This window comes from Homalodisca vitripennis, chromosome 4 (assembly GCF_021130785.1).
Source record: "Homalodisca vitripennis isolate AUS2020 chromosome 4, UT_GWSS_2.1, whole genome shotgun sequence".
Taxonomy (NCBI): Eukaryota; Metazoa; Arthropoda; class Insecta; order Hemiptera; family Cicadellidae; genus Homalodisca; species Homalodisca vitripennis.
Genome location: NC_060210.1, coordinates 23567585 through 23588734, shown reverse-complemented (window position 1 = coordinate 23588734; position 21150 = coordinate 23567585). Strand labels below are relative to the sequence as shown.

General features: G+C 31.8%; 1 protein-coding gene across 22 annotated transcripts in view; it reads right to left on the bottom strand.

Moving 5' to 3' along the window:
- Positions 1-458: 458 nt before the first annotated feature.
- Positions 459-21150, bottom strand: part of LOC124359040 (calcium/calmodulin-dependent protein kinase type II alpha chain) — a 393022-nt gene continuing 372330 nt past the window's right edge. For 10 of the 22 annotated variants that reach the window (XM_046811406.1, XM_046811416.1, XM_046811407.1 and 7 more), the window contains 4 exons: positions 8471-8546; positions 7004-7101; positions 4887-5001; positions 459-4260 (listed from right to left, as the gene is read on the bottom strand). In XM_046811406.1, the coding sequence (XP_046667362.1) occupies positions 4125-4260; positions 4887-5001; positions 7004-7101; positions 8471-8546 (425 nt within the window). In that variant the 3' untranslated portion in view covers positions 459-4124. Of the gene's footprint in view, positions 4261-4886; positions 5002-7003; positions 7102-8470; positions 8547-10462; positions 10526-13722; positions 13777-18869; positions 18984-21150 lie in introns of all 22 variants that reach the window. The other 12 variants (XM_046811409.1, XM_046811415.1, XM_046811412.1 and 9 more) reach the window with 5 other exon arrangements.

Genomic DNA, 21150 nt, shown 5'->3' with positions numbered 1-21150 from the left:
ACAATTACTATTATTTCATTACATGTTTAAAATTTTTTCCGTGTACCTCAAGGGGTACCTAAAAAAATTAATTTACCATAAAAATTAAATAATTGTGCGTCCAAGGGGACAAGATAGTTTGAGGTATTTATTTAAGCGCAGGATCAAATTTAACAAATCTCCAAGATAAGCAAATAACACAAAAGCAATAATGAAATGTGTACCCTGTCGGGTGCACAATGCTCTTTACAAAAGCCTGGTGTGTACCCGACAGGGTACATGTCGTCGTGAATGTATTAAGAACCATTGCATAATATATTCTCTCAGATTTATAAATTTCTATTCAGAGTGGAAAAATGGGAGGAAAAAAATTAATTCTAAATTGACATAATGTATTTTATTTTCCCACAAAAGACTTGAATCTGGAGAAAAATTAAAACACATCATTTTTATAAATAACAAAAACATGTAAAACAAAGTTATAATAATAATAGTTTAAACTTTATTAAAACAAGTAATAGAAAACAAACACATGTACACACAATCATTTTCTGCAGGACGAAAAACTACAAAATTCATCACTTACAGTTTTATACATTCGATAAAATACAGAGTAAATTAATGGTTATAACACATTTTTTAATTTCAGAGTCTAATAGTATAAAAAACTACACTGAACAACGCATAAAAATATGAAAACGGCTGGAGCAACTAGAGGTCTCAGGACTTACCCTAGCGAACGTCGTACAGTGGTAAATGCTAACTATTAGAATTTCGGTTAACATTTCATTGTATAAACCAGTTGGAAAGGTGCGAAGGTGGCTGAGGTGCATTCTCAAATATTATAACTAACGTACAGAATTGACGAGAGGACATAGAGGAGGGGATAACAAAGCTTCCGATTGCTGCTTGCTGCACGATGGTGAATATGATTGTCGACCGACACCTTCCACCAAACCATGTTTATGGTGACAGCTTCAAATTCTAGAGCATTCTGCAAATTTCCCAAGATTTTCTTGTAATATCGAGTGTTATAAATTAATTTACATTATAATTCGTGACAGAATTTAATTTTAAGAAATTAAATTATACTTTACAAATTTATGTTTTCAGAAAACAACTGAGTTAAACAAAAATGTTTTAAACTAAAAAAAGGTATTTTTCAAACTTTTTAACTTTACATCAAATTAGCTAAAACATTACATGATAATTAATACATTTATAACTCAAGGGAATTTAAGACTGGACTTTAAAAGGTGAAGTTAATTATTGTATCTGCAGTGTGTCTGGAATATTTGGTTTCATGAAGCTACCAATCAAGATGTAATATATTATGTTAGAATGAGCTCAACATTAAAGCTGAGTATAAATTATATTTAAAACAAACTAAAACAGGCTTCTTAAAGTATTACAAACAATAGAATGTTTAGGGGGTGGCAGAAAATAAATTTCAGTGTGATGTCATGGAGTTCAATGAAGCCTTAACATTATTAAGGTATCAAGCAAATATAAAAGTAACAGTATCCAACTTCTTCTGTCCAATGTTACTTTCTACAATCTAATTTCATTAAATTAAGCACCTATCCGATGTTATGTCCCTGTTCAGTAACGAAAGAAATTTAACATATATTTATAAAATTCAACAATAATAAAAACTTAAGTTAATTATAACCGACAGTTATATAAAATTAACTATTATCATTGCACTAAAACAACAAAACAACATTAATGAATACAAAACACATAAAATACATTAATAGAATACACACATTGAAATATTAATACACACTTAAATACACACAGAATCAACCCAAGGAACGAGATATTCATAAAACTATAAATTGGAAATAATACAATGCAAGGTACTATTATTATTATAACTTGTTGACTAGTGAAGAGCATGCATTTGAAGCATTATCAGCTTACCACGTCGAGACATGAAATGGCACGGTTTGGCTTCGAGAAAACACTGCAAAAACAGTTGTACCAACCTATACAACTAGTAGTCTACGTATTTAAAATTGAGTCAAAAATGGCACACAGTAAAAATTGTATCAATTGAAGAGAACAACAAACGGTTCCTGAGAATTTGATGTTCTTTACAAAATGGCAACTATTCCGGATTTTCAGTTTTTGCAGTGTTACTACGGCCAGTCTGTATGCCTTATCTACTTAACTTTATAATACTAACAAAATATTACCATGTAATTTATAAGTACGTTAACCGTAAACAATAAGGTTTAGAGAAACTATAATACCGTACATTTGTACTCACATATTATGCACACGGTGGCTCAAAAGTGGTTTAGATTCTACGACTGTAAGGTCCTAACTCGACCTGTTCTGTTCTTATCCTCGGCAGTGAAGGCAAAGACGACATGAGAAATACGAACAACTTTCAAGCCACTCTGTGCAAACTGTGAATCGGTCACTGCATTGTACATAACTATCACAACTGATTATGGCGCTAAAATAATACCAATAAATTCGTAGACTCGCATAGGACTTGCAAATGATTACCTCTTACGACTACTATAAGACGATTTATGGATGAATGATTCTTTTTATATAATAACCTACAATTTAATAAAAGCTATGAAAAGTTTAAAGCACGATTTAAAATTGAAATAATGAACTATCTTACAAAATATTCACACAAGACTACCATTCGCTCCACAACCATAACGATGGGGTCAACAAAATACAACCAACAAAAAGTCGATGTCCAACAGACATAAATATTTATATATAAGTACAATGAGAAGTTTACAATGTCATATGTTTATGTATATATAGTGTTTTTATATATATAATCTATATATATCTGATACATATATATTATATATATATAACTAATCTTAAATATATTTATTAATTACTTTAAAAGTTTCAGTTGAAAACTATGAATTGAACGCAAAGTGTACACCAAGAGAATGCTCACTTTACACTGCACTACAGCTAGAGAACCATGCATGCCCAATACGATATATTCACAGTTTGCGTTAGGCCAAACTCTATCACGTTACACACGTGACACACGTGCTGTTTTACTCTCAAGTCTGTTCCAAGCCTATGCGTAAAACGTACACGAGTCACATTTAATTGGCAAGAAACTAAAGTCTTTAAATTGTCATGACGGGGTAGTAAGAACATCGTTCAACCAAAAAGATAAAATTACCACTTGTTACCGGTTTACCGGTACACTACAATTACACATTAGATATTTTACAGGAATCATTACATTTTGAGAGCGTGTTTCAAGCAAGGAACATGCTTCAGAATACCCAGCACAAATCAAACTTGAAACGTAACAAATTTTAAATTATAATACTATGCTTTTAAAAATTATACATCAAAATAATGCTGTGAAAGTAACAATCAGTATATCTGATTTAATAACTGAAATAATACGTAAAAGTCATCGTGAGATCGGTCATGCAACTGAGATTTTTACAAAATCCCAACTAGATTAAAGCTCAAAAAGATTTTAATATATTCAAAGTTTCCTAATTAAGTTCTAAAGCATACAATAGTTGTTTGCATCAAAAACGAATCACCTTATTCAAATTGTAAATGGAAAAGACTGGTACAGATTCGACCATGATAGTTCAGCGCCAGACTGTGAGAGCACGTCGAAAGGCAACTTACCTACAGTTTATTTAAGCTTACACTTAAAGGACACGGCGTTTCGTCTCTTTAACACCACTGCAGCACATACGCGCGCGCACACTCTACATTGCTATCAGTCTTGGAGTGGATCCACAGTACAAGTTTTTGTGCGAGTTATTCTCACAACAACGGAGCTTGTTGTCAAGCTCATCATTGAATTTCACTCAGAAAATAAAAATTTTATTACCGTTCACGGACAGGAGGAGAAATTTTGAGTCTTTGAGTTTAACTGAACGGATGCGAATTCTAGCGGCACAAAACGTTGAGCGGGTTTACAGGGAGTTCCTTCTCCGAATCGGCGTCGAAAGAAGAAAGAAAAATTCAAAGACAAAGAAAGGAACTTGAACCACGATCGGAGCGGTTTAAAGAGACGAAACACCCAGAGGGTGCGATACAGTCGGGCAGCACAAGTTGATTTAGTGAGAAGAAAAAGTAGAATTAGAAGAAGAAAACCTGATGAGGTGTCGGAAAGTCTTTTATTTGTGCGCGGAAGGCGCGAATGTGTAAGAAGGGGAGTTGGTAGAGCGATGGAAGTGGACATTCTGCCACTTGTTGTCACGTTTGTGCCAAACCCTTGTCTCCTCACATTGCAGACTGTGAGCCACACCTTGCCTGGAAAACAATTCACAATTAGTCACGTCTAATATATAATAAAACAGGGAACAAAACACAGTCATTGTCGATAATTAACACAATTAAATTACAAATAAATTGGTTGGTATTCAACTGTCAGAAAATTGTATGCTCAGGAATAAACTATCAAGACAGTTCCCTGATACCTGTGGTGGTAAGTTAAGTTGTATGATATTATTAAAATGACATTACCAGTTCAAAATAAGTTCAGAAAAAGCTTTGATTAGGGGCTATTATACATCCCACCTCAAAGTTTTTAAACAATGCCCATTTATAACACATAACTGTGAAGAGGGAGAGCAAAAATACCAAAAATGTCGGCTTTATAACTCAAGTTTTCTAAATATATATAAAAAACTCATTTTTAATTGAAAAGTAATTGTTTAAAGTCCTATTAAATAATTTGGAGAATAATCATGATATTCAGATCTGTATGCACTTCTGAGATAAAAATGAGTGAAGACCCTCCGCATTAAGAGTTTATAACCCTCTAAAGAAATGTGTAAATCGAGTATTTACAACTCATGGTCAAGCATGTAATATATGTTAACATGTGAGAAAACGTTTGTCGATATGAATATTATTTAATTAAGCCAAGTACTCACTTGTCCATGTACTGAGTGAGTCGTACGTAAGCAATACAAGCTGCATCCTCTCCCAGCAGGTGCACGTTTGGATTGAGAATTGTTGTGTTTACTGCTTTGCAGTTCTTCACTATCACTAAAATTATATTAACAAAGTACAATTAGTTGAATTGAAATGAAAGTGAACGTAACAATGACTGTTTATTACAATGTGGAAACTAAAAATGCAGGCAGGAATGTTTAAATGATGGCAGATAAGTGGCACACACAATTTATTGTGAATTTGGTTTGAATAGTTCACAAGTTGCAACACAAAATAAAACTGATTCTAAAACTACAGTATTTAAACTATAAATTAGTAATAACATAAGGAAAAGATCTTCCTATAAATAAGAGCAATAAACAAAAGTTCAACAACATCTGTTATTTAGCAGTAATGTTTTCATAAAGTCTAGGGAATAAGTGAAATATAATTGTTCTAGCCACGTCTCTGTGGAATCAAATTTTTGGCCAAGGATTTTTGGAAGGAGTGAGTCCAACTGAAATTTTGCTGTGGTTACGACACAGTTCAGGGACAATACTTTGTCAAGAACCTATGTGTTTGTTTGGCTTACAGATTTTTCTGAAGGGCATACAAAGGTTAAGAACAAGAGCCACAATCGTGGCCCAAGGAAGAATGTAACCAAGGTCAATATCGAGGTAGGCCAAAATCTGTGTATAAATCTCTTTCAAATCACAATGCATAATATTATTTTGAAGTACCATATACCGCAATATTATCATTACAAAGAAAAGAGAAGCAGCAATTGGTCAGAAGTGATATTTTTCTACATGAGAACACCAGGACACATGCACCTAACGCCACGAGGCATTAGGATAGGGAACACTAAAACATCCACCCTGTAGCCCAGACTTGTTACTTTGTGACTCTTTTGGACCCCTCAAAGAAGCGTGTTGAGGCCAGTGTTTCGAGGACATCGAAGCAGTGTAGGCGTTTGTGCTCCAATTGCTAAGAGAACGTTCAAGGAGTTTTTGAGATGATAGGATAAAGAGAAATGTGTATTGGATAAACAAGATTTATACATATATATATATATATATCCATATGTACATACATATACATTTAGATTGTAATGGTTTCATTGTTTCCAAAACATGGTTTTTTTAATAAAGTTTAGGAGATGGCAACAAATATTTTATATGACAAACTGATGTATATATTTTTATTGTTCCCCAGTTTATGAAAAAAATATTCAAGAATGATTTGAGTACTTCTATTAGTTCAGAAGACAGTTACATTTTTGGTAAAAACTGCTGGTGTTTCAAGTATAAAAAATTTTAAATTGTCGGCCCTAAATATATAAACATTCTGTGTGGAACAATACTTCAAAATAATGAAAACCCCAAATGTAGTGACTTTATGAAAAAGCTTTAGAGAGTGGATTAAAATTGGAATTATAAAATTGTTTCAATCTTAATGTGAGTTTTCATTCAAATTCTTATTCTAAATATATTTTGCTTTTGGCATTTTTCTTCAGAAAATACTACAATATTGCTAAAATGTATCAAAATGTGCCATATTACAAGGAAAAACAAAATGTACGAACAAAAATATAGAATAAAATAGTGACATGCTAAGAAAACTAACTACTGTAGATGTAATTGTTCATTTTCTCTAATTTCATGAGTACTATTCTCATGAGAACATGCCATTAGTCGTAGTTTAGAAACAAAACCCATTTGTGAAGGGTAAAGCAAATAAATAGTACACTCTCATAGTAGTGAAGAGTAGAATTATTATATATCAAACAGAACATATACATTAATTGGAAATACTTCAACAGAAATACTGCTAGACCTAAACTTTGTGATTTTCAGTAAATACGGTCTTCATATATTTTTAAAGATGGTATTGGTATTGTGATTAGTGGAATAAAACAATAATTTATTTATATTCCAATTATTATAAATTACTAAAAATACTTTAGTACATAATGGCAACTATTCAAACACATCAAGATGAGAGCCAACCAGCAACTATAAATAAAAAAAAGAAAGTTAACTAATCTGCTATTACATGACAGTGCATAAAGATAAGTTAAACTAAAAAGCATGCAAAAAAATCAAATAATAATTACCATTATTATCAAAGTAAAATTTGTGAAAGTCCATTCCTTCGACTAAATTACCTAGCGCTTCAGGCTCGAACGCTGTCAAGTGGGGGTCGCAGATTTTCCTGGAACACGAGAACAATAATTTATTATATTATTGTTTATTAATAGCTATGATTTTATTTGGGAGGGCTATCAATAAACTTCCCTCTGTTTTGTCCGATATTTCAAGTAACTTTGGTAGAGCTGTAATTGTTTCATAGTTGTATTGTAGCCCTAATCACGGTACCATCAGAAAAGTAGTTAATGAATGAAAATGTCTTTTATTGTTCAAGCATACCATATTGTTAAATCAAAACCGGTTCAAGATTGTTGACCTAAAGATGGCACTCAACATAGATGCCAAAAGATTTCAAGACTTTAATTGTATTAGACATTGTTCAATTTGATATAAACTGGAAAACTCAGATGATATTCATGACACCACCTGTGTAAGTGTAAGGGCTATGATAACAAATAGATTGCCAAGCACAATAGTTTACTAGTTTATCAGGGTGGTTATTGTGTAGTTTTTGTCCAACAAAAATGTTGTCCAGCTTCACTGGTTTCTTCTGTTACTTGCTGAATTCTTGTGGTACACTCCTGAAACTTTTTCAAGCTGGTTCTAGACGAAAGTACACTTACTCTCTGACACTTCAGATTATCTTGGAAATGTGGACCATCTGTCCAGACAGAGTGAGAGAAACAGTTTACTTGTTTACATGTTTATTGCTGCAACCTAGAGGAGAACAATTTAATAACTCTCTAAGTGTTAAGTTATGTTTCTAACTCTCTTGTTGGAATAGTTGTGTTAGATGCTGGAAACTGGTAGAATATCATAGACCAGATTTGTTTGTATGATGTGCGTTGGAGAGCTAGGTCTCTACATTGAATGATGCCTTGACATCTACCATGAAAGGTTACAGAATCTGAAGACTACAGTCAAGAGGGAGTGTGTTTGTTGACTCATATACTTACCTTTGTGAAAATGTATTGTTTTTGATAGTAAAATTGTTGAAACAATATTTGTATTTATGATTTATCTGTGTGGACTGTACATGCTACTGCACTACGCCACTCTGGCGTTAGGCACTGTGTGCGGAAACACTGTCCGGACAATTGCGTTACTGGTAACTCTCTTCACAGGACTCTATACAAATCAAGGTCATATGAAGAACTTCTGGTCTTTTTGGTAATTATGTGACACAAATAGTAAGTTATTATTACTAGTTAAAAAACGTTTTCCAAAATGCAGGCCACAGTCTAAACATTTCCGTCAAATACTTATGCACATGAGGTTCAGCAGACTGGACCAAAATAATAAAACTGAAAAAATTGTGAGTTAAAGTTTTTTTAGAATACTGAGTAAATAACTGGTCCGTTTGTCCGCTAGAAATGTATAACTTGAAACTGACACAACCACAGTGTCTGTTATTGTAGTGTAGAAACACTCACGTGTAGGCTTCAAAATCTCCTGTATTGATGGCTTCTATCAACTGTTCAGTCATCTTGATCACCTCCTGCTTGCGAGCTGGAACATGTTCACAACCAACTTGATAAACTTGTCCCGATCAGTTTATGAGCAATATGTAATAATTATATGCGTTAAAAATGACATTGCAATTTAGGTGTGTAGCAATGAATGGGTTGGGAAAACATCATGCTTCTCAGATCTCAAATCGAAAGTTGTACATATTTAGCTACTGAGAATTTCGTATGCGACAGTTTCTTACACAACTATTTATGTGGACTTAATTTTTTTAATGAAAATGCACAGGACAACCAATACAGAAACAACATTTTACAAAATTAATAAAAAAATTATGTCCTAATTTATCCACAAAAAGGAAAGTAAATAACAGTTTTGGTCTAGGTATGTTGATAATAATAACTGTGACATTTTTCTTTACATTGTTTGAACCAAGACTTTTACAGTAATTTTTCACTTATTAAACTTATTATTTTAAACTGAAGAAATGTAAACAAAATATTTGTCATTTTTAAATAACTGAATGTTCTTGGCTCATAGCATATTCATTTTTTAAACTATACACAACTCTTAAATAATCATAATGTTCTGGGTGTTGAATTAATAAATAATTTTTATCTGAAGTCCATTGAAGGTTACCATACCTTCACTCTTCCGCATTGTCTAGGAACCTATTTCAATAATAAATATGTACAACCAAAAACACCAAGCTGATACGATTACAAATTTTAACCAGCTCCTTGATAATAAATTAAACAGGCTTACACAGTAAAACCCACATGGTGAACGTAAATGTGGTGAACACTGACTTAACTATAACATGTAACATTTACGATATATATATGCTGAGAACGTGTATTAGAATGGGCCTGCTTATAAACAGTTAACCCCCAACAGACACGAAAAATGTTTCGTCAATACTGAAACTTTTAACCAATTCATGTAACATTCCTTGATTCAGTCGGCTGTAACACACTAAACACTTGAGTCCTGCAGACAGATTCTCCTTTACCATGTACGTACTAGGAGTGCGTAAACGTAAGTACGACCCCAACACAGTAACGCACAATCTATTCTGCAGGAGACAAGACGAATTGCACGTTGTATCCACAAATCTGTTTGATGTACTTACGTTCGACAAATTCGTGGTATCATGCTTAAAAAACAAAAAGAACCAAAGCACAAACTTCATAAAATCCCCAATGCAAATTACAACAAGCAAAAAAATGCACACAACAAGGAAAACACCTGATCTAGCCTATTATTTACAATCTTTTTATCAACGCAGCATATTATAACTTAGACATTTGTGGAGCTTAAATTTCTGTTCTGTTTACTACTTTGTGATCCTGAGTATATCTGGGTAATATTACACATTTATTTAATGAACTTGTTTATTTGCTCTTAATGTTGAATAAAGAGAACTCAATATTTGAACATTTACAGAATTGATATACAACTATTGTTACATTTCCTAAATATATATCTTATTGGGTGATAGGAAAACAAATTTATATTTGTTGAGTTAGTTAAACATTGTCATGAAGTTATAAAAAAGATCAAATTGCTAGTTTAGTCATAATTTAGTGACAACCAAATTATTTATTTATTTTAAAAATGTTTATATGAAATCAGTAATAATATCGTGTTTTATGTGTAAATTTAATAAAAAATGTACAAATATAAACTTTTTCTACAAACATTATTTTACAGTTTTTTACAGCCCAAGATTAATAATGCTAAGATTTAGATTTAGATTTTGTGGGATTCTTTCTTTCTTACTTAAAACATTACTAACATCAATGAACTAAACACTTTGATTGTCTTCGACTATGTTTTATAGCTTGAGGCCAATACGAGGTGTAGACCCTTCTGATAATGTCAGGATCACAGAGTATTGGAGGCGAGGAGAGTGACAATGAACGTGACTGGACGTGACGTGACGTGCCCGGGCTTACCTGAGCTGTACGAATTGGTGGATAGTTGAGAAGTTGTCTTGTTTGGGCAGACAATCCTTAGCTCTACGGGACAGAGGCCAGCATTAGACACAGCACTCGAACGTAGGGTAACGTGGTGCAACTTGCGCTTGGCTTGGTGTACAACTAACTCTGACACTGACACTTGCGACCCGGACAGACTAAGAGGTCATTTAGGACTTTGGACAGCTGTCCCGAGTGAAATATGGGCTTCAAGGATTTTGCTCTTTTCATCCTAGTCTAAGTTATAATTATGTTTCCTTGGATTCAATGATGATCAAGACGAGGTTTCATAAAGTAGTATTATCAAACGAATCAAGAAAAACATGTTCTTTAAGGCAAAATTTAATGAAATTACAAAATAATGACACTACTGGATCTCAGCTGAGTTATCAAAGTTGTCTAATTCTTTAGGAATTTAAGGGATAATCAATTCAAAATCTAGAAATACTAAAATGATTGCATTGCTAAGTGGTACCTTTACCGTATAAATGTCAAATAAGCTCAAATTTCTATCATCTACAATATTACTGATATAATTACTGCTAAAATCTTTCAAAAAACGTACACAAAACTTAAAAAACTGAGTGTTTAAGCAAGACCAAGCACAATGCATAAAACTGCTTATATTTTGTAAATAAAATTAGTGGAAAAATAGAGAAAATACTAAAAAAATGAAAAAGTGATTATATAAGTTGAAAAGTTTATTGCCAAAATAGAAGCAATCGCCAGTTGCACCACATTCGATTCTTAAAAGCTGCTTAAACTCATGCTGTCGTTGATCAAATTGCACGCAGTACATACAAATTAATAATTGTTAATAATTTGCATTGGTCAATATATAAAATTGAATAAATTAGAAAATGCCAACCAATCAGATTAACTCTATCTTAATTACATTGGAAATTTACAACAGAAAACATCAATAATGTAATTATAAAAATAGTTATAACGTGGGATGGTAAGCATGAAGTATGAAATACAAACCAGTTAAGATGTTACTATTCAGTTGATAAGATTACAACCTACATTAGTCAATTATTTGAAACAAAATATTTGTAATTGTGCTACAGATCTGAGTTCCTTGTACTATTTGGTTCCTTACGACTTAAAACTGCCTAATAGTTACATAAGAATGTTTTACACTAAAAAAGAAATTGATGTTTTGTGATGAGCAGGCAAATTGGAGTTAAGTTAGGGTTGGTGAATAAAATTGTGTTCTACTGAAAAGTAAATAAAAGTTTAGGCTATGACAATTAATGGATGAAGTACCTTAAATTGACTATTTGAATTGAAATTGTCATTTCTGTCATAATGCCACTGTTAGCGTCTATACACAGTCCAGGAGCCTATAACAATTTTCATTGTTTTCGTATAATCACACAACTTAGTATTTTATTAATACAGGAATTTCCGTAAGGAAGAACTTTATTGTCAGGTGCACTATTTTTGGTGGGGATCGAAACAGGAGGATATCAAAAGGGTTTTAAAAACCACATAAATAACAGCTATATCACCATCAGCCAATGAGATAAAAAGACTGAGAGTCATCACTTTCAGCCAAATGGCCAAAGCTGGTTTACTTGTCTGATGGATGGGTTTAAAATAGTAATCCTTTTGATACCGTCCGATTGTAACTACAATCAACACTTGTGCCATTAACGTTCAAGGTCTTTCTCAGAAGAAATTCATGTTGATTTCATGAAAAGTTAGATTTTGTGCCTATAAAATGCAAATTCACTTTTGCTTACTAACTGTAACATTTAAAATAAGATTCGACCGTGATAACTATATTAATAATCTGTTTTAACATTATTATACAGGTTTCTATTTATGTAAAACGTATTTAGAATTTTGTTGCAACAAATGAGATATTTCAAGAGTGTATTCTAGAGTTTAAAATTTTCAGAACTAGGCCTCTCTTAATTTTTAATAATTAGTAATTTTGAGAGAGAGATTTTTGGAGTGGGATGTTTCAAATTATTCATCTCCTGATTGTAACAGCACAAAATTCCATACGGCCTGTCTCCATCTCAGGAATTATGCCTAACACTTCTTCAGAAAAGTTACAGTTGAATCATACGTTCAAACTTTAAAACATTGAAACTCTCACTGTTATATCATTTTTCTAAATACTATCAAGTGTTATTTAAACAAAAATATTGTTTATTTGCTTTAACTTTAGGGAGCTTTAGCTCCAATTCTTATTTTGACCTCTACAATATCCTTTATAAATGAGGCATGAATTCCTATTCCTATTGTAAATAAAATACTTTTTCTATAATCTGAAAAAACTACATAGTCATAAATTTATGTGACTAAACCACTAGAGTTCCGGAACATCAGATTTAGTAGTTTGCGATTGTCATGATTAACATTTATAACACATTCCTTCAAACTTCAACAAATTCCTTCAAACTTCAAAACATTCAAGCTCAGTTTTTTTTAAAGTGCTACAACATTATTTATTACGAACTTTCATATATACAAGTCCTTAATTTTTAATGCATTTTTATATTTGGCTTGTAGATTGTTTTCAAAAATAATTTTCTAACTATTATACACTCAAAAAAGTAAAGACCTCACAAATCTTTTCTATACCAACTAGTAGCTGAACTAGTTGATATAAAAGAATCTAAATTTATATTATTTATCACGTTGTTAGTGAATATGAATTTCTCATAGACCGCAACAAATTCATATAGATGGGGGTTGGGGGATGAGGTTTTAACCCCAAAACTGGTAGTTAAATAGTCAAAAGAACTGAAGACAGACTTTGGTACATAACCTTACATTGTTGCATTGCACTGAGTTCAGGAGGCAGTACCATGATTAATTTATTTACAATTGACAACTATTAAATTCGGGCTATTGGTAAAACCATTATGAAGGGATACTCTACCATAGCACTATCTGGAGCAAAGATATACAAACAGATGACTAAATGAATAAAAAATATTGAGATTTACATTTCTAGGTATGAGACAAAATTCTACAATAACTTTGGAAAACTAAATGAAATAACAGTATTTTTCTAAATATTTTCAAAAATTATTTGACTAATTAAGAAATAGAACAAGTCAAATTACATTTTCAGATATTTACTTCTAAAATATTCAAAGTAGCTATAGACTAATCAACTGAATCATACAGACAACGCGTGAACTAATATGGTAGATTGAATATTGTGCTAGAAGAAATGAAGAGCATCAACTGTCAGATGAAATGAAAATCAAACTTACCGTCGTTGTCATCGGAGTCGGTGGGAAGGGTTTGGTAGCTGATCTCAGAGTCCTCTATTGGCAAGCAACAGGCAGCAAGCACATGCAAGTTACATGACACTGAGATCATTCAGTAAAATGATGGTGACCCAAAAGTACATGAGACGGGTCAGACTAAGAGCCAGCTATACTTGGTGACCATCTTGAATGTTGTCCCATAAGAAGAACTCTGAACCATATACCATTTTGTTCTCATATTTTCGGTTTTAGAGTTTTGTAAGATGTCTCGTTTTAAAAGGTTACAACTGAGAGGTTAATTTTGTAATTTGTGTGATAAACAGAAAATATGTGATAAGCCTAACCTGTGAAGGAAACAGGATTTTTCCGGACATTCGCCATGGTTCGGTGATACAATAAATTTGATTTTAACAAAATTGCAGAGGATTTCAGAATTCTCAATACATATCACAAGAGTTTACTTTTTAAACGTATTTCTATCAAATATATTGACACAGTACAAGATTTTCAGAAGTAAAAAGTAATATATCAGCAAAATAAGTGGAAAAAGTACTCTAACTCTTAAATTATTCGAATCAAACTTGATACAATTGTATTTGTACTCTGAACAAGTCCTTAATTCAATAACAAATTTCAGTATGCTAGCCATCTTAAATTCAACATGTTAATTTAAAATGTGTTCTTTGTTTACTTTACAGTAATATACAATATTGAATTCAACTATTTAAAATGATGGGCTTTTACAATTACAGAATATTTTTATTTCTGTATTTATAGCAACACAGCACAAAATTTAAAATTTGTGTCTTCTAAACTTGAATTTTAAAGAGATATATTTGCTTTGTATTTGATTAGATATCCTAACTGTTTCAAGGCGGTGGACTTACAAGTTAAAATTAATATGTTTTTTTAAACCTTCAACCAATAAAAGTTATGCATGAAATCTACATGTGTCTTCTGACTGTGTCAAAAAGGATATTTTACTGAATGTATTAAGCTATGTGAAAGAGACAAAATTAAAATTCTCCTTATATTTTTATTATGAGCCAAAAGACAACATTGTTGCAGTACAGCTAACTCTTAAAACCTCTTCCTTATACTGTATTTACATTTTCATCTTAAAATTACTGTGATTGTTCAATTTGAAATTCAATTTGGTTTTATAAGTAACAAATTATTTCACCAGTTAATGGACAGAACCACCTGGCTGGTTCCAGGGCTAGCTTTGTTCTGAAGATGAGCTGATAATATTGATCTAGTTGGCAGTGTAGGCTTTTAGCCAGTTACCACTGCTGAGGCTTTTGAATAACCAATTATTGATAGAATATCCAAGAAAAATAACTTGAATAGTATGGAAGATGCATTTAGATATTTAAATTAATTTCCTTATGAGGAGACATATTCAGGTAGTTTTGAATAATTCGGAGTACAATGTTTAATGGAAAAGTACGCTCTCTATATTTTGTTCATCTGATGAACATGCATTTTTGATTGGCTTTGCTATAAAACTTTTTGAATCCTTTTAATTAAAATTGATGCTACGGCCCCATGAATGGGGCAAGGAATGCCTGTAACAGAGCTAAATGAGCTTTAGATATTTTATGAGTCTATTTCTCTATTTAGTTTTGAGTGTTCATCCTCTAAAAAACATTTGGTGCCAGAGAAATTGAAATTCTGAACTCAATGAATCAAGTAAGGACAGTACACATGATTTGTAAAAATGAGGTTTTAAATACTATATGATTACCTGGTAATCATAAGTACTTACTTAACACTTTACGATAATAAGATAGTAATGCAAATTAAACAAAATATTTATTTATTACAAAGGTTTCTTGACCGAATGCCATTCTTTAGTGTTATATTGACCCCTAGAAGTTGTCTCAGCCTCAGACAAATTCTGAATAATGATTTTTTTAAATATTGTAAATATTCAAAAAAATGGAATTTTATAGTAATTACACCCAGAATTTAACTAAAATTTCATATTTTTTTAAAATATGACAGAGAGAACTTCACAGCATATTATGAGCTCCTTCTTTGGTGTTAATAGGTGTCTCATAGGAACTAAGTAAAAACGATTAATATTTTCTAAACTGTGCTCTTATCAGACTAATAAATGCTACAGCTAGAGAATAATTTTCCTGAAAATAGATAATGCAAATGTATACATGCTTAATCAGAAAAATCTAATAGCTGTCACTGATGGTATGAACAAAGCGGTATTAAGTAATCAATATTTGGTTCTTCAACAAATCTTAGTCCTTTAAAAGGTAATTAAAATCTTCTAGACGATAATCAATTTGAAATGTAGTGTATATTAAAACACATGTAAAAACGATTTGTTTAATATATCTGACACCATTTGCATATGACACCAATGTTATTTTAATTAATTATGTGATTTTATGAAAAAGTAAAACTTCTCAAAATACTTTAAATGGCACATACATTGGCGTCATTATATAATTATAAAACGTGCAATTTAAAATACATAAATTTAATTGGATATTTAAGTGCCCAGTTACAAACTCCAAATAAAAAATTATAGTGATATCCAAATCTACTCATAACGTTGCTTCCTGTGAGGGTTAGGATTCATGCACTATTCATGCCATATTTTATATATATATAACACTCTAATAAACAACTAAACACTGCGGTCAGGAATTGTCATGGTTGTGCATTTTAATCAACTGTCAATAATCAATAATCTTTATTCATATTTTGATCATGCACTTAACATTTAATTTCAACTCTCTTTATCAACCTACAACAAGTTTGAATAATCTTTATTCATATTTTGATCATGCACTGAACATTTAATTTCAACTCTCTTTATCAACCTACAACAAGTTTGAATAATCTTTATTCATATTTTGATCATGCACTTAACATTTAATTTCAACTCTCTTTATCAACCTACAACAAGTTTGAATAATCTTTTTCTGTAAAAATGTATCTATTCTGAAACAAATGTATAAAATATTATACAGTTTTATGTATAAACCAAATAATAATCAGCAAATATTTGAGAAATAAAGAACTTTGAACAACTCGTAAACCCTTACAGACATGGTCAGTACATAAAACGTGACAACTTGTGGTACATATCAATTGTAAAAACTAAATAGATTTTTACTTTCACTTATTATCTCTTGTTTGGCTAATTTAACACAGATATTAAACATAGAGTAGTTGACAATATCTGCTTGCCTATTACCATTATCCAAGTTTTATTTACATTTTCCAGTACTCAGTTTGAACAAAAAGTTTATTGAATTCAAATATTGTGCAAATAACTAAGGTGCAAATTCACAGTGCTTTAATAACAAAATCATGTGGGACAAAGTTTGCACAAATCTTTTAGAATACAAAAAGTAAGTTGACTAACTGTACAATACCACCTGCCCATAATGTGACTAAGGCTGACTGAGTGGTGTACAATGTGACTAAGGCTGACTGAGTGGTGTACAATGTTACTAAGGCTGACTGAGTGGTGGTATGGTACCAAAGGGTTTGGAATACTTTCAGGAAGGAGAGGAAAATCTGGAGCATTTACAGCCTCAAAGACTGTCTTTTATGTCAAAGGACTTTTATGTTATTCACCCGGCAATTTACATAAAATTTAGGATCTCAAAAAATATTGCACTTTTAAAATTAATATGGTTTATATTCCTTTTTAAATTTTGAAATGTACAGCTCGTAATGGTCGTTCTTAAAATATAATCTTTATTTGAGTGTAATAAAAAGCATCTTAGTGAAATGAAGTAAGATATATCAATTTATTAGTATAAACATTTCACTACTGAAAGAATTTCATAACACAAAGTGGTTTTTGAATATCATCATATAAGTTACCACAGTAATATGTTTTTCTTTTATTTCGTCTGTGAGTGTAGATTACTTCATTAAAGAATACTTGTAGTATTTATCTTTGGATGTATTCAATTAAAAAATTATTTACTCAAGATATAAACATAATTTTTCATCATTCATAGACTACAAAAATGATTAAATTTTGATTTAAGATTATATTTTATCCAGAAATTACAAATTGGCACCAGCAAACGTTTTTTCAAGTAATCAAAGAGTAGCTGATTTCACATTTTATTATCAGAAATATGGTCTGCCGATTTCATAGACTTGAATGAAGAAAGTAGCAAGAAGGATCGAAATTGACTGAAGTAAAATAATACACTGTACAGTACATAACAGCTGATGACTCAGGCTTTGTCATCTTATGCTTAGGACTCATTGGGCAAGTCAAATGTTTTTCTAGCTGTTCACAGGAGGCAAAAGAGTAGGTTTCTAGTTTCTATTTAAATGTCTGATCTGTTTCAGAGTGAGGTTATTTACAATGTGCACAATTTGTTTTTTTACATTTGTTTCCAGTTTTGTTTAAACATTTTGGTGGTAACAAAATTATTTTGTGTATTTCATTGCAATTTTGGTTAGTACCTCCCCACTAGCTATGCTTAAGTAACGCCTTTGTAGCATTGTTTCCTTACGATGCAATTTTAACTGTGAAAAATAAAAGGGCATAAAGTATTTTTGTATGTTTATTTATAGCATCAAGTAATTGGCTTGATTCTCACCTGGTATAAATGCGTTACAAAAATTTATGTGGTTTGAGTTCCACAACACGTTTATTTAATACTTTGTACCTACAACAATATAGAACACTACAGGATATTTAAAATGGTATATTTCTTTATTATATTTGGACAAATGTATGTTTGTGGTATAAATCTAAGAAATATGATGATTTTAGGTCAGTGGAGTATATACAGTGGTATTACTGCAACAAGACTTCGCTTGCCATATTCCTGACATGTTTCACTTTATATGTCTATTAGTAAATATTTTAACCCAAGGCAAGTTTAAATATATCACCAGTAACCTGGCCAAAAATGTTTGTTATTTTAAATTACAGATTCTTTTAAAGCATGAATAGTTTACAATGACTGCATGCAATATTTACGATACAAAAAATGTGAAAAGTAAAAATGTTTCTTGTGATAGCAAAAAAGTGTTTAGTAACAATTCCAGCAGTAGGAGGACTATATATGGCAGGACTAGGTACTTACTAAGTCAGGTGCTCTACATGTACTGTGTGTGCTGGGCAGGAGGAAGATCATGCGACTTACCGGCATGATTCGAGTCACTTTTGTCCTGTCTCCGCCGGTTGTTGGCACCACTGAGGGACTTGGCATGGGCTGTTGCCGACGGGTGGAACCAGTCCAGCTTGCTTACCAGCAGATCTACATCCACACATCTTACCTCACACTGGCCTCTAGGCTCTAGGATAGAGGTTTGGGGTTCAAGAGGAAATATATTCATTCAATATCCAATCCACCATAACACATCAATTCAATCCTTCAAAATATTTTCGAGACTCACTAATTCAATAAGGGATTCCTTACTTACTTACATTTGCAATAAGCTGTTTTTAAAAATAGTTCACTGATATATATATATCTAACTGTTGCTTGCAGAAATAACACCATTGAAGTACAGGAATTCTGTTTAGATCTGTAGCTGTCTTTTGGTATAAAGAACATTTACTCTGTGGCAATGGTGTGATAATGTTGTACGGAAATAGTACCGTCAGATGGTTACTTGGAGTTGATTAAATAACTACTGACAGTAAGTCACTGTGTAATTTCCTGTTTAATTAAAACTCCAAAAAAAGTTATCTTTCTTTTGATTTATTTTAATAGGTTGGAAAGTATATCATGATTAAGGGAACATGGTTTTCATTGAAGTAGATCTATGAAAGTTTAGATGTTATAAATATTAATTAAGTTCTTTTCTGATCAAAATTGTTGCACAAATCATAAGAATAAAAAAAAAAACCCACTTAATATTTGTTTTACAATGTTTCACAGATGAGATCATAGTAGTCTAGGAGCCGAGAACCAATTTTCATTGTGTAAGCACAAAAACTAATTTTTTTTAAATCAATAGAGGGATTTTCACTAAAAGTGAAACTGATATTCAGCCACTCTATCTTTGGTGCAGGTCAAAATGGATGGGAATTTAATGGGTTAAAAATATGAAATAACAATTTTTCTTAGATCATATATCTCTTACCTTGACAGACTTCAAAGCAACCATAAAACACATAAATAATGTTAAATCAGTGACAGCTATAACCTTATACAGACTCTAAATATAACAACTTTCAGTCTCTTTATTTAATAGTCCGTTGATGATATACTCGTAACTATATTCATGTGTCTGGTAAACAGCTTTAAGTGTTTACCAAAAAATATATAATCTGAGAAAAATTCACCATGTTATATTTTTAACCCTTTTGATACCCCTTTATTCAACCTGCAACCAAACTAGCATGGCTATCGCTTTCTTTCTAAGAAAAAGCTACTCTATTCATTTCAAGAAAAACCAGATTGTGTACAGCTAGGTGGTACATTATATGAAATTCTTCCCAAATCACCCACAAGCACGATTAACCCAAGCACAACCCGTGATAGCATTTAGCTATCTCTCCTCTCTCTGTCAGAGTCTGAACCGAGGTTCACTTCCTTACAGTCATGTTTATATGAAACTTTGTTTCCATGATGTGCAATTTGATGGGTACAGCAATTCCCTTCCCCCTCCTGATAATAAACATACCACATGTCATGGGAACAAATAAATCAGTAAAAGAAAATAACATAAGTATAGTGGAAGGAGGGGAGGCTTTTGTCTTGAATTTGATTGAGCAGGAGCAATGGCACACAGAATTGAAGAAGGAGCTCCGGACCTGGTTCCGGGAAAAAAGTCTTCTACAGTCTGGTGGAGTTCTTTAATTGGAGGGACATGAAACCTAACTCTTGCAGATGAAGATAGTTTTACCTTTGTAGATAAAATTTAAGTCACTTTTATGAAGAAACCAATATGTATATTAATCTTGACGATTATAAATAAAGAATTTCTGATTTCAATTATAACACAACAAAAATTGAAAAGTTAGCTATAAATTTATCTTTTTATTGCAGTATCTTGAAAATTTCCGATTTCTAAAGTGGCTGATTATGCTGATAGAAATCCATTTTGGCTTTTTAATTTTTTACTGGAGTTCAGGTTCCATTGAGTCTGTAATAACCAGCCAATAGTGAACTCTTCTGTAGTCATTCACCACTTCAGCACCGTAGACCAGAGTCTTCAATCTAAATCTCAGGAGAAATATATAATATTTTTATGTGGAAGTGACAGTGGAGAGGCCTTATCAATTTTGAAATTAATAGTAATGTTTTATTAGTAGACAAACAAGAAAAATATGCAGTAAAAACAATATTTTTTTTGAGGTTGAGTGGTAGAGAGGGCTAAATAGCACTAACTCCGCCTCTTGAATAAAGGCATATTTCATTTCATTTTCATTTCATTTCAATATTTATGACAAAATGTTGTCCAATGATATAACAT